Below are 12670 nucleotides of genomic sequence, written 5' to 3'. Positions count from 1 at the left end.
TTTCTAATTTGCGAAACCAAACAGCCGCCATTTTGCGGTAGGATGAGCGCATCGCGTGAGCGGTTATATTTTGAAACCTGAATTGAGTGAATAATGAAATAGAGTCCGTCCATCATGTCTAACTAAAATTAGTGACCCGAAACATTTGAGAACATAAATTGCCAAAAATTTTCTAAAATCAATACGCTTTCGCAGCACCATTTATTCTGCATGAAGTCAACTATTGGTCTTAAATCTTTGTCTGCTCGCATCCTCTTTGGCAGCGTGCCTGGTGATGTATTTTATCTCATTATATACTTACAACGAGCTAGAGAAATTTCGTATTAGAAGTTTTAGGTTTTGAAGTAAAGTGAAATTGGAATTAGTTTGCATGAATCTGTTATTTGTTTTTGGGTACCTAGATATCTTATATAAGGGACTCATCACCGCTCGGATCCTTGTCACGATACGCACAACGTCATTGTCTCTCTTATTACATGGGCGTAAAGATTCTTGTGAGAGGCTTACTTAATACTTGGTGTAACGAGCTGGTGTCCGCAACTCGACGTCAAGGCTGTAATTGGCCACGCCGGAGCACTGTAGTAGGATGTGTGCAGCCGTGCACGCTCTGCATGCAGGGCTGTCTGTGCTACCTATATGTGAGAGGGTTAATGCGAATACGTGCCGATAAGTGTAGTGACTCCCTAAAAGGGTCTAAACCCCGTTAATTCATTCGGGAAATCTCGTTAGATTGTCTGCGCAAAGCGCATGAATGTAGATTAAATCCTAACTACGAGTCTACACATGCCTTTGCAGCATTACTTTTTTGTATTAGCAGTCGACACAACCTCAAATGGCTATGGTTGATTCTGCTAACAGTGAAAATGTTGAATCAATTATTTTGGAAAATATATATAGTCAAATTAAGGATATGTTTAGTATACGAAGTGAAACATGATTCATAAAAATTTTCACGGTACTAAAAAGACACTAAATTACCTCGAAATTTTACAAGAAACCAATCTATTCAATAAGTACCTTACATATACCAATGATATTTTTTTATATCAAATGAACTAAACAGAACACGTATAGTATACATTTTTAACCGACTTCAAAAAAAAGGAGGAGGTTCTCAATTCGACTGTATGTTTTTTTTTATGTATGTTACGCGATAACTCTTTGTGAACCGATTTTGATGATTTTTTTTTTGTTAGAAAGAAGGTACTTCAAATGTGGTCCCATTTAAATTTGAAGAAAGTATTCCACCTGTAAGGGTGGCAAACTAAGGGATGAATGACTTTTGGGTTCGGGTTTTTAGTAATCCGTACTGAAATTATTCAAATGGCGTTAATTTCTTTTGTAAAAAACTTATTCTGAAATAAAGCTAGTGTCCCTACCGCTCGACCCAAGCAAAATAAACCGTATTATATAAATATATAATAGAGTGTCGACTCTTAACAAGTTTTTTCGAAATTTTCACAATACCTGTGCCCAAATTCTCCTAATTTTAAATCATCTCATTAGAGTGTCAAGACAATACAAAATACTAACTATTTTGTACGTTTGGTATTCTGATAAAAGTTAACAACAGTGGCTTATCAGTGGCTAGACTACGAGCTACTTACTTATTCACTGCAATTACAATGACGACACGTCGATGACGTAGTATACTAATTATTTGCCATAAAACACGCACCTAATTTGAATAATAAATTGCTCATTAAACGAGGTAAAAATTAAGGTGTAAGCAATTTTCGTGGTAGTTTTAGTGCAAAATAGATCTTTAGTGATCGACAGTGTCAGTGGACTCTATTGAGACTCAACCGCCATTGGAACTAAATTCTAAGGTCGGCAGACTAAAGCACATAAGTCAAATTCATTTGTAACTTCATAAATTTGTAACTTTAGAGGTGTCTTTATCTTCATTCTTTTCACGTCTTCCAATACTATAAACAACATAAAAAATATATAATTGTATATTAACAAATGAAGCACTTTTTTGACTTATGTGCTTTAACCCTACAATTTTAGCAGAATAACAACTAACAACTTACTATCATAATTGCTATATCGCACTGCTACTAATTTTAAGATTTTACCATTGCTGAACTTCAAATTGTATTAGCTACCCTTGAATAAAACCGTCGTTAGAATATTTTAAGAAATAATTAAAACATATCTAAGTATTTAAGTCTACATGAGACAAATTTTAAATGAGCTAGTTCTAGCCATAATTTTAATGATCTTTCACGGGAAGTGACTAATTCGTTTTTCTCTGAAAAAAATTATATTATTATAGCGTTGCACGCCTCTCAATAAAGTCACAAAATTTAAGTACCTTGGCTTCTGGGTCGAGTCCTTAGAAGATAATACAAATATTGAAAGAGAATGTAGGGCGCCGGCAGTGCAGAGCAACAACCCGTAGGTTTGCTAGGTGTGCTAGTAAAGTTAAAGCTTACTGCCAGACCTTTTACACCTGCAGCCTATGGGTTAACTACAACCAGAAAGCTCTCAGCTCCGTACGAGTTGTATACACTAGTATATTTAGGATGCTGTTGTGCCCCGATTCTGCAGCGCCTCGGGAATGTTCGCTTATGCACAAATAGATGGGTTCGCTGCCATCATGCGAACAAGAGTGACCTCCTTGATGCGCAGAATCCGTGACAGCGGCCTCCTGAGTATCATTGCTGGCAGGGCCAAGGTTCATTCCTTGAACACTGCACCAAAATTCACACGTACCCTAAACAGAGTGAATATTTGTAATTTACTAACATTAGTGTGTAAGTTTTTTGTTTGTATTACTAACCAATGATAACATTGGAAACAAATATTTTGTATTTGTATTTATTAAATGATTTTTTGTACAGGTGGCTGGATAACAACATCGAACATCACCGTGGTTGTGGAGCCAAACCGTCGGTCTATCGTGGTAGTTTGTCATGGTATCAACACGCAGCTCACTGAGAATGTGGTTGCTACGCATACAATCAACGTGTTGTGTAAGTATATTTATTGTATTATTTCATTCGGTTATTTAAAACTGTAACACCCAAAGATGGGCAGCCCCATATCTTTCTACGTTAGTTTTGATTATACTGACCTACCGACCCCTGGCGTACACGAGAAGTGCACTATAACCTGTGCACACAGGAATTTATGAACCCCAGATCAGCCAGTGTACAGGGTTGTCACAGACCCCAGAGATGGGCAGTGGGTTAAAGCCCTTTCAACTCGCTCGGATTATAAGTGGGTTTTTGCCCAAAACGTTGGGTTCTAATCCATTTCCGTTCAAAATCGCGGTCAAGGACGAGGAATATGTAATTTGGTATTATTTTACACTTATTACAAATTTCAAGGAAAAAATCTTTTTCAAACGAAGAGGCAACGTCACACACAATACCCACCTTGCAGTACTATGGATTCTCATTACTAAGGATGCATATTACAATTGGGTTTTTATGAAAATTGATTGATGTACGTACGATCTAACGATTTTTTGTATCAATTTATTTCAATGCAATTTTTAAACGTATCGGTTCAATAGAACGACAAATCGAATCATCTAGATTAGAAAACAAAACCATTAAATTTGATCACAACACAATTAGCAACAATATTTAAGTAGTTGTAAATAGTTTTTGCCCTCGATTTCTGGCGTTAATATATTGTAACCTGATTTGAACAAAGTGTCAGGCCGCGGGCGTTTGCCCATCTTTCCACAACCCAATTTTGGTGTAAAGATGGCGTTGACATCGAAATAAAACGCGCTGTCAAAGTGTTCACACCATTATATCTAGGATAGAATTTTGTACAGAACCAGATAGAATAAGCTACATTGACTACCTTGCGTACGGGTGAGCTTCCACTTATGGGACTCTCCTGTTGAAATGCCTATGTTTTCTGCTTCCATTTTCGGAACTGATTTTCGTAGCTCTTTTCGTAGCTGCGTAGCCTATCTCTTGTAACTCTATAAAAGTTGCTACAATAATTCTCATACTAGTATTATAGTCTAATTATCAAATAATATTTCACGACAACAAAAAACCGAATACTTAGATAATAATAACGCGCACACACTCATAGCCCTGCACTAGGTACACCCTGTATCACGGGTGCCATGGATACACACATAGACAACCACCCAATATCACGAAAAAAATAAAAATAGTCATACAAATATTTCTCCCGGTTCGGGAATCGAAACCAGGACCTCTGCGTGGCAGACCGGCATGGTAACCGTTCGGCCACGGAGGCGGTTAGATAGTAAAAATTGCCGCGGAAATTAGGTAGTGAGCATTAGTTCGAGAATATATATACCCTTTATCTCGTGACCATAGCTGTATCTATTACACCCAGCTGTACTTATAGCATTACAAAACTACATTCGACGCGGTGAAGTAATGCCAAACGTATCGAAAAATTTTGAATCAAATAATCAGTAGTACAACACAGTAAATTATACAATTGTTTTTTAACCGACTTCAAAAAAGGAGGAGGTTCTCAATTCGACTGTATGTTCTTTTATTTCTTTTTTTTTGGATGTATGTTACGTGTTAGAGGTAATGAAACCTCATTTGAGAATACCTGCGTGTATGTGGAGTCGGGTAAAAAAAAAGGAAATACTTTGACTCCTATCATTTTCAAAATGTGGAACCAATATAAAATGTATAAGATTTTTGAATAAAATATTTAATAATTACTTCTCGGGCGTGAGTGTTTTCTTTCATTACGCGATAACTCCGGTATTTGTGAACCGATTTTCATGATTCTTTTTTTTGTTGGAAAGGCGGTACTTCCATAGTGGTCCCATTTCATTTTGAAGAAAATCATCCATATCGAAGGGTGGCTGTTCACGCATGAAGATTCACTTTTATAAATAGCGCCTAACTTTAATTTAGGAGCAATTACTTTAATGGTTGATTTTGCTATTTTTTCCATTCAAGGCGTTTTTCTCTCAATATACTTTGAGTAGTGTCGTAGTGAGAACCTATTTTTATTATCTCCAGCGTCAAGTCCTGTATAGTGGCGAACTAGGGGATATTTCAATGAAACTTAGCAAATAGACGTAATTCCACGTACTTTTGAGGTCGGTTTTTTAGTACTCTGTACTGAGATTATTTTTTTACTTAAGTGTAGATTCTACCTCAGCTCGAATTAGAGTTTTTGTGGTACGATCATTTTGCTGTGATCGAGTGGCAGGGACCCTGGCTTTAATTTAGAATTTATTTTATTACTAATGAAATGAAAGCGATCTGAAATATGTGTATCGCACTTTGTGAGTATTTTCTTTAGTTTACTTGATATTAAAAAAAGATCATTGATCATTGGACTTTACATATGTAAAGTCTTAGAATAATAACGCATAGAATGATATACTCTAGCCAAATTCGATGTAGAATGTTTAATAACAAAACGTTCCTAGGCTACCAATGATGACATAGGAAAAGAACATTTTTTCAATGCTCATTATTAAAGCTTCCTCTGCCCCCACGGCCTGCTCTCGTAACTGGAATTTAAATAGGTAAGTAGGTAATTGGGTTATGTAGAAATAATACTTAGCCAATTATTATAAATAATAATAATAATATGAATTTACTACATATTATAACATCCAGCATCTATTTCCGATTCTAAACTTGAATTACCACTAGAACTCGAATGTTTGCAATCTCTCCCTTCAAATCAAAAAGTCACTAGGGATGACACAGTTTTACAAAAAATTTATTACTGGTCATTTTTGTGTCATTTAAACTTATCTTGAATAATATTCATTATAAACATGGCTTCAAGATTTAGTATTATCCATAATCTAACTGAATTTCGTAGGAAAATATTGAAATTGTTGTAACTGTGAGAGAGTCTGGGATGAAAACCCTAAAAATCAAATGTTTTTGTTTGTTGACATTTATTCTACATCGAATTTGGCTAGAGTTATAGTTTCATATCAAACGAACTGTCACAAGTGAGGCAAAAATCAAATTCATGTAGGCTAGTTTTAGTAGTACGTTAATTTTCGGTTTTAGTGAATATTTATATAAAAATAAAAGTTGAAACGCGTTACTTCCTTGTGGAATGTGATGTTAGTATCTATTTCATGTTTGTCTGACGTATTTTTACACTCATTTACCGCACATTTCGTCATTTTAGCTAAAATTCTGGAGCTGTTCGCGGTGCAAGTTGACTTTGAGCACTGAAGGCCCGCCCGCTCGTGTAGGCCCTTTGGGAGCGCTTCAATTTGCGTTGCGTTATTATTCTGAGTGTAAAGTACCTATAGAATAATGAGTTTGTGTCTTTTTCCCATCGTGAATTCTTTTGGAATCGTGTTTTCACACCGAATACTAATCACTGTATATTCTCATTTTTTAACCAAAAAAAAACTAAGTTACACGTTCGAGTGTATGTTTGTTTTCAGATATCTCCGTCAATTGTGGACCGATCTTGAAAGTTCTTTATTGTTTGAAAGGGTGCACTCTCTTTGTGGTTCCATTGTCACCAAGTCAGTATCTGATGAGGGGATCTCATGAAAATCGAAGGAAATCGTCAAATGGCCGGTATTCACCAATTTGTGCACCGATTTTGAACATTCTTCTTTTGTTTGAAAGGGTGTACCCTCGAGGTCTCGACAATTCATGTAATCAACAAATCGCCGTCGCCATGACAAACAGAAAATAAAATATGAAATGCATAAAGAAGTTCGTAACGAAAAAAGGCGATAAGCAAAGTTTTGAGATCGGTTTTTTTTTTAATAAAAAAGTTACTTTATTTATTTATGTATTTATTTCAGGCAACTAGGACCCATAGATACATACCTTACAGACTAACATACATATAATATAACAAAACAATAACAGAAATATTAAATAAATACCTTACGGACTAATCATAAATACAATATAACATGATAATATACATATAACACTGTTTATTTACACGTATGTACTTCGACGTGTGACGCAACGTGGATGTCCGGTAGCCGTCCTCGGAAACGCCGGTACATGACACCCTTCGGCCAAAAGTCTTCTCTCATGAAGGTCGACAGGTGTAGAGTTGAGTTGCAATATACTCGTACTATATATTTTTTCCAAAATAATTGATTTAACACTTTCATTGTTATACTGAATCAACCAAAAACCTTTGAGGTTATATAATGAGCGAAATGACTAGAAACTGTCTGTGTATAAATTGTTGAAAAGAAGTTGCTAAGTTACCACCTAAATATCTAACATAAGTTATCTTGTAAAGTATTAATAAGAAAGAGGAAGGAAAATCCTTACATCAAAAGTACCGTTCACTGTAGATGACAGAACTCTAATCAGAGTTTTCCGGAAGCCTGTTATGTTAGTGGATGAGGGGATATTACGAAATCGTCTCGTACTTCCTGTCTCATTGAGCTATCTATACTCATATATTCTTTAATGCTACAAATTAGAATCTATTATTATTAACTTTTTATAAACTGCAACAACCACATAGAAAAATTCATGAAGTCCGCTGGTTCCTTCCGTGGCTTACTTGGCATAGCATCTGACACGGTTTGCTAGAAGACGTCGGTTCAAATCCGGCCGGATCAAAGGATTTTTTTCTAAGTGTTTGACCTTTGTTATTATAATATAACGCACACGCTCATACCAAGTGATACGACCACTCAAGTCGTGCGCCTAGTGGTAAACGACACGCCTGTCTATAACAGTTCCAATGTTACTCTTATAAATAGTAACGTTCTGAGGGTTTTTTTTTCAACACACTCATAGCCTCGCACTTAGGACACCCTGTGTCGCGGATGCCATGGACACACATAGAACACCACAATTCACGCCCAAAAGCACGAGAAAAATAAATGTAGAACATACAAAGTATTTTTCCCGGCCCGGGAATCGAACCCGGGACCTCTGCGTGACAGACCAATATGGTAGCCGTTCGGCTATATTAATATATTTATTAACTGCCTCCGTAGCCGAACAATTACCGTGCTGGTCTGCCATACATTTATTTCTCTCATGAGTTTGAGTTTGCTTTATTTATTTATTTATTATTCTTGTATGTTGCTTCTAGCGTCAGATAATGTAGACCTGTTTTGTTATCAACATCATGTCAGTTTATCAACATGCCAATTCTCCCGGTCTTGTACCACCTTCCACATGTCGTCTGTCCTTCTTATTGCGTTTATATAGACATAATTTTCTTAATTATTATGGACATGAACATTTTTGAGTTTGGACCGGTTTTGTTAGACCCAACTACGACCAGCTCCATTTAGTACAACCCATCATCATCATCAATAACTCATTTACACGTCCCACTGCCGGGCGCGGGTTTCCTCTTATGGTAATACTGGTCGGGGACTTTATACGTCTTCGGAGGGTTGTAAAAGCTTCTTCGATGTACAGATTTCAGCGTAATGTTTTCCTTCGGCAAAAAGGTCATGGTGATTTCAACACATAACTTCCGAGAAACTCAGGGGCACTACTCCCGTGCTCTGTCCGACATCCGTCTAAAACAGATCCGAAACAATTACTGTTATGAATGAGTGATATTCGAACAAAATTAAAAAACGCTTTAATTCTGGTGAAGTATTACTTATTTAGAATAGAATAGAATAGACATTTATTGCAACGCCACAACACATAGATACAAAAACAAATTGATAAGACAGACAAACAAAACAAAATAAAAAGAATTAACAAACAAAATAAAGAATACAATAAAATAATCTCAGTACAGAGTACTAAAAAAGCCGACCTCAAAAGTACATGGAATTATATTTATTTGCCAAGATCTATTGAAATATCCTCTAGTTCGCCACTATACGGGACCTGACACAGGAGATAATAAAACTCGATTCTCACTACTCAAAGTATATTGAGAGAAAAACGCCTTGAATTGGAGAATATCAAAACCAACCATTAAAATAATTGCTCCTTAAGTATAATTAAGACGCTATTTATAAAAATCTCTCTCTCTCTCTCTCTCTTTCCAACAAAAAAAGAATCATGAAAATCGGTTCACAAATACCGGAGTAATTGCATAACACGCATACAAAAAAAAAAGAAACTCCCTTTTTTGAAGTCGGTTAAAAACAACATAAAATAGGACAAATCAGACGAAAAACAAAATATTAACGACTACAAATTTTGTACTGTCATATGTGTGGTTGTGGCGTACGCAAAAGGGCTTCATTCAGCATAAGCCACAGCCATAATTAAATGAGGGGCTGGTTTTCAATGAACCCTGAGCCGAGACGAGAGACGGACATATGTGTCGCGAAATAAAAGAACTTAAAATAAAGTACTTAAATATTTGAGTATGTGTTCTTTGTACATTGTGTTACTGCTGTGAGATCGTAAAAATACATAAATATAGCAAAAGAATATAAACCACACACAATATTTATCAGTAATTGTTACGGACAGATGTGTGACGGAGAACAGGAGCAAATTTCCTGAAGTGTGAGCCCGAATTCGGACCACTACTTGTCTATAACAAGATAGCCGCTAAATATACGTTCTAGAAAGGAAAGAAAATCTCAAAAATTTCCAAAATAACAAATCAGCCTTGAGGTATTAATAATAAACTTTCCGCAAAGTTATCTAAACTTAATTTACCCTGACCCCAAAGAATAATCTGTAGAATTCGATGACTCCATACACTGAACAGACTATACGCTTTCCAGTCACGTGTCGCCTCTGAACCCGGCTATACCGACTTCATATCGGGACTTTGATAAACTTCAACACAGGTTTTGAATAAGCGAGCAAGTTCGAACAAGATTTTTAAAGCGATTTTGCGCTTAATATAGCGTGTTCATGAATTAAAACTTTATAAGACTGTAAAAACTTATTCGCATATATACCGGAAAAAATGACAGACGAAAGAAAATTCAAATTTCGTAAATCACTACTGTCTTGACGTCTTGACAGTACAGTGTACTGGCTTGAATTCCACTCCTATGTTGTGGATATTCCATATGCTATAGAATGGAATTCCCTGCCTGCAGACTTGTTCCCTGAACGTTATAACTTGGACCTTTTCATTCTCCATCGTCGACCTCATTCATTACAATATTAAATTTAAATATTTTAGATCGAGACTACCTGCAAGAGCTAACCGGGTCACTGTCACGGATTTTTGTCATCCACGTACGCACCAGCTCTACAAATAACCTGTAATATAAAGTTCTTGTTCCACTATTGTTTTAGACCTCGTAAATGGCAAATTTTGAATATCAGTCGGAATCTTATTATAGAAGCGTGATTTCTTTGCGTGAGACTTTATGAAGACGACTGCCAATAACAGCTAGTTTATTTTCATTCCTCGTAGTAATGTTGTGGGTGTCACTATTTTTCATAAAAAAATTAATACTAATATAAATAACATTGTCATAAATGTCCTCTGTAGCTGAGTCATTGATCTATACTAATCTTGTTTTATTTTTGATTAGTGCTTTTTTCTTTGTTCTATTGCATATTTGTAAATTTTTCGTAGCAGCACCTCTCTTAATGGTGAAAGAAGACGTGGTGATGAAGCATGTTAAAGATGTTTTGCAACACTTGAAAAACGTCTTAAGTTCTTATCTATTTTGTAGACTGTGGCCAATACATCTCTGACGAGAAGACCCGTAACCAGAATTGGTACTTATAATGGGTTAATTATTTTTTTTATGACACCAAGTGAGTTGGCGAACAAGTCGTTTTATTTATATGTTTTGTTTTATCGTTGAACGTCTGTCATGTCTAGCTGTTGCCATTAGATTGTGACGACAGTTTACCGTTTAGCAGCAGCGGCCTTGTCGTTTGAACTGCGATCATCTGTCGTCACATTTTTATCGTCAGACAACTGTCGTTCTAGCCCTTCCCATTGTCACTACAGTCTGTCATCGTAACGTCAAAAAAGGCGTGAACGACAGTTAATCGTGTTGTGCTATATGTGGACAACTTCATTTAAATATACAAGACACGACACTTTAAAATGGAAACGCGCATATAGCAATATATCCATAAACATTCATCACAAGCCGTTCAGCTATGTCGGCGTGATTGAGCAAGAAATATCCAAACATTAATAACAAGCGCCCCTATTTATTTACGCATTTAAAATATTATTGTAGTCATTACTTCAAGATTGTGGTTTTTATTCACAGAATAATAAATACGAGTAGAAGTGCTAAGTGTTAATGAGCGTGGTGCGTGTGCTAATGTACGCAGAGTACCGCGCACTTGAGCGCAGTCCTGTCAATTTTCCCACGCAAACTGCGAATATAGCAGAAAAATGCCTTATTTTGCTACTTTGTAGTGCAAAAATTATAGTCGCACCTGTAAATATTCATGGTCGTGTTTCATATCATCGTTAAGTCTTATTTTAATGTATTTTCAATTTTCTGTTTATCGTTGTATTTTTTTTAATAATATGAAGTGACGGGACGAACAAGTCGTACGCTTGATGGTAAACCACACGCCTGTCCATAACAGGTGCAGTGCCACTCAGAGCTTTGAATTACAAAGATCTGAGGCGCATTAACAGTGCCCCGTCACCCTGATACGTAAGTTGTCAAGTGTGCCGAAAGGCAGAAACAGGTAAGGTGGCAGTGCTTCCCCGGACGAACTCTTTCACAAGGGTTCTATCGCTACTGTAAAGTTATGTTGCATGGACGATGTTTTAATGTTGAGCAAACTTCATACATTACTTTGTTTTTGTGTCTCGAATATGTCCAATTTCTACCTTATTCATGTCCAATAATAAAATCCGCCCACCGCGCATATTCGTGTCCAATTTATTTTGTGTTTAATTTATAGAGGAAACTTTTTTAACCAACGAAATATCAAAACTTTTTTCATCATAAATTAGATCATACTGCCATAAATATCCAATGCCTTCTAAATTTTCCATTAACAGTATCTACATCTTATCCGGATATACATTAGTGCTATAGTTGCTTAACAACACAGGAGCCCTCTAAAATTGCGATTACAAAACAAAATGACCTTAAAATTGCTTTCCTTGATAAAATCTTTGCGAAATAATCAACACTAAAGCGTATAGGAGGGAAAGAGATAGGTTATATTAGAGATGGCTAAAACCGAATTTGTGTTTCGAATGTACTCTTTACGAATAACAATTCGAAAGTAAAATTATAAAAGTGAAGGAGTCCAATACAGCACATGATGATAAAATCATTTGGAATAAATATTGAACATCGACACGAGGATATTTTTGGTAGCAAATACGTTTGTAAAAACTACGCAGAATTTATAGTTTAGTGCTTTAATATTCTGGTCCGAAAAATTTAATGTACTTTCGAATGAAAAGATAAATTTTCATTGTGATGAGAAATTTATTACAGTGGTGGTAACCCAGTGGGAGAAAAGTTGCTTTTCAAATTGTGAGTTCGACGATGCGAATTCCTGTGTCGGTATTTAGGTACCTATGACTTTATTTTCCAAGTTACATTCGTATGTGTTTAGTAGTAATACCTGTCGCGTGAAAAAAAATATCGTAATAAAGTCTAAATGTCAACCCGCATTGCCTTAAGCCTAACCAACCAAAGCCATTTGAGGTTGTATAGACTCGTTAACTCTCTCGCGAAGAACCGTGCGTAACAGTAAGACGGTGATTATCATTGACTTACAATTATATGGACGTCGGGTCCGCGCTAAAAAGTGTCCGAACTTATAGGGCGATAAAATCGTATACA

The 12670-nt window shown here is 36.1% G+C and overlaps 1 protein-coding gene across 1 annotated transcript in view; it reads left to right on the top strand.

Annotated features, from left to right (window-relative positions):
* The window catches only part of LOC113233559 (nephrin), a 485341-nt gene that overhangs the window by 420978 nt on the left and 51693 nt on the right, over positions 1-12670 (top strand). Inside the window, exon 11 of the mRNA XM_026468687.1 lies at positions 2850-2981. Within this exon, the coding sequence (XP_026324472.1) occupies positions 2850-2981 (132 nt within the window). The remainder of the gene's footprint in view (positions 1-2849; positions 2982-12670) is intronic.

The sequence above is a fragment of the Hyposmocoma kahamanoa genome, unplaced genomic scaffold, assembly GCF_003589595.1.
Source record: "Hyposmocoma kahamanoa isolate Upper Pololo Valley unplaced genomic scaffold, ASM358959v1 79, whole genome shotgun sequence".
NCBI classification, from domain to species: Eukaryota; Metazoa; Arthropoda; class Insecta; order Lepidoptera; family Cosmopterigidae; genus Hyposmocoma; species Hyposmocoma kahamanoa.
The sequence above is the reverse complement of the archived record's forward strand: the minus strand, read 5'-3'. Positions and strand labels throughout refer to the sequence as shown.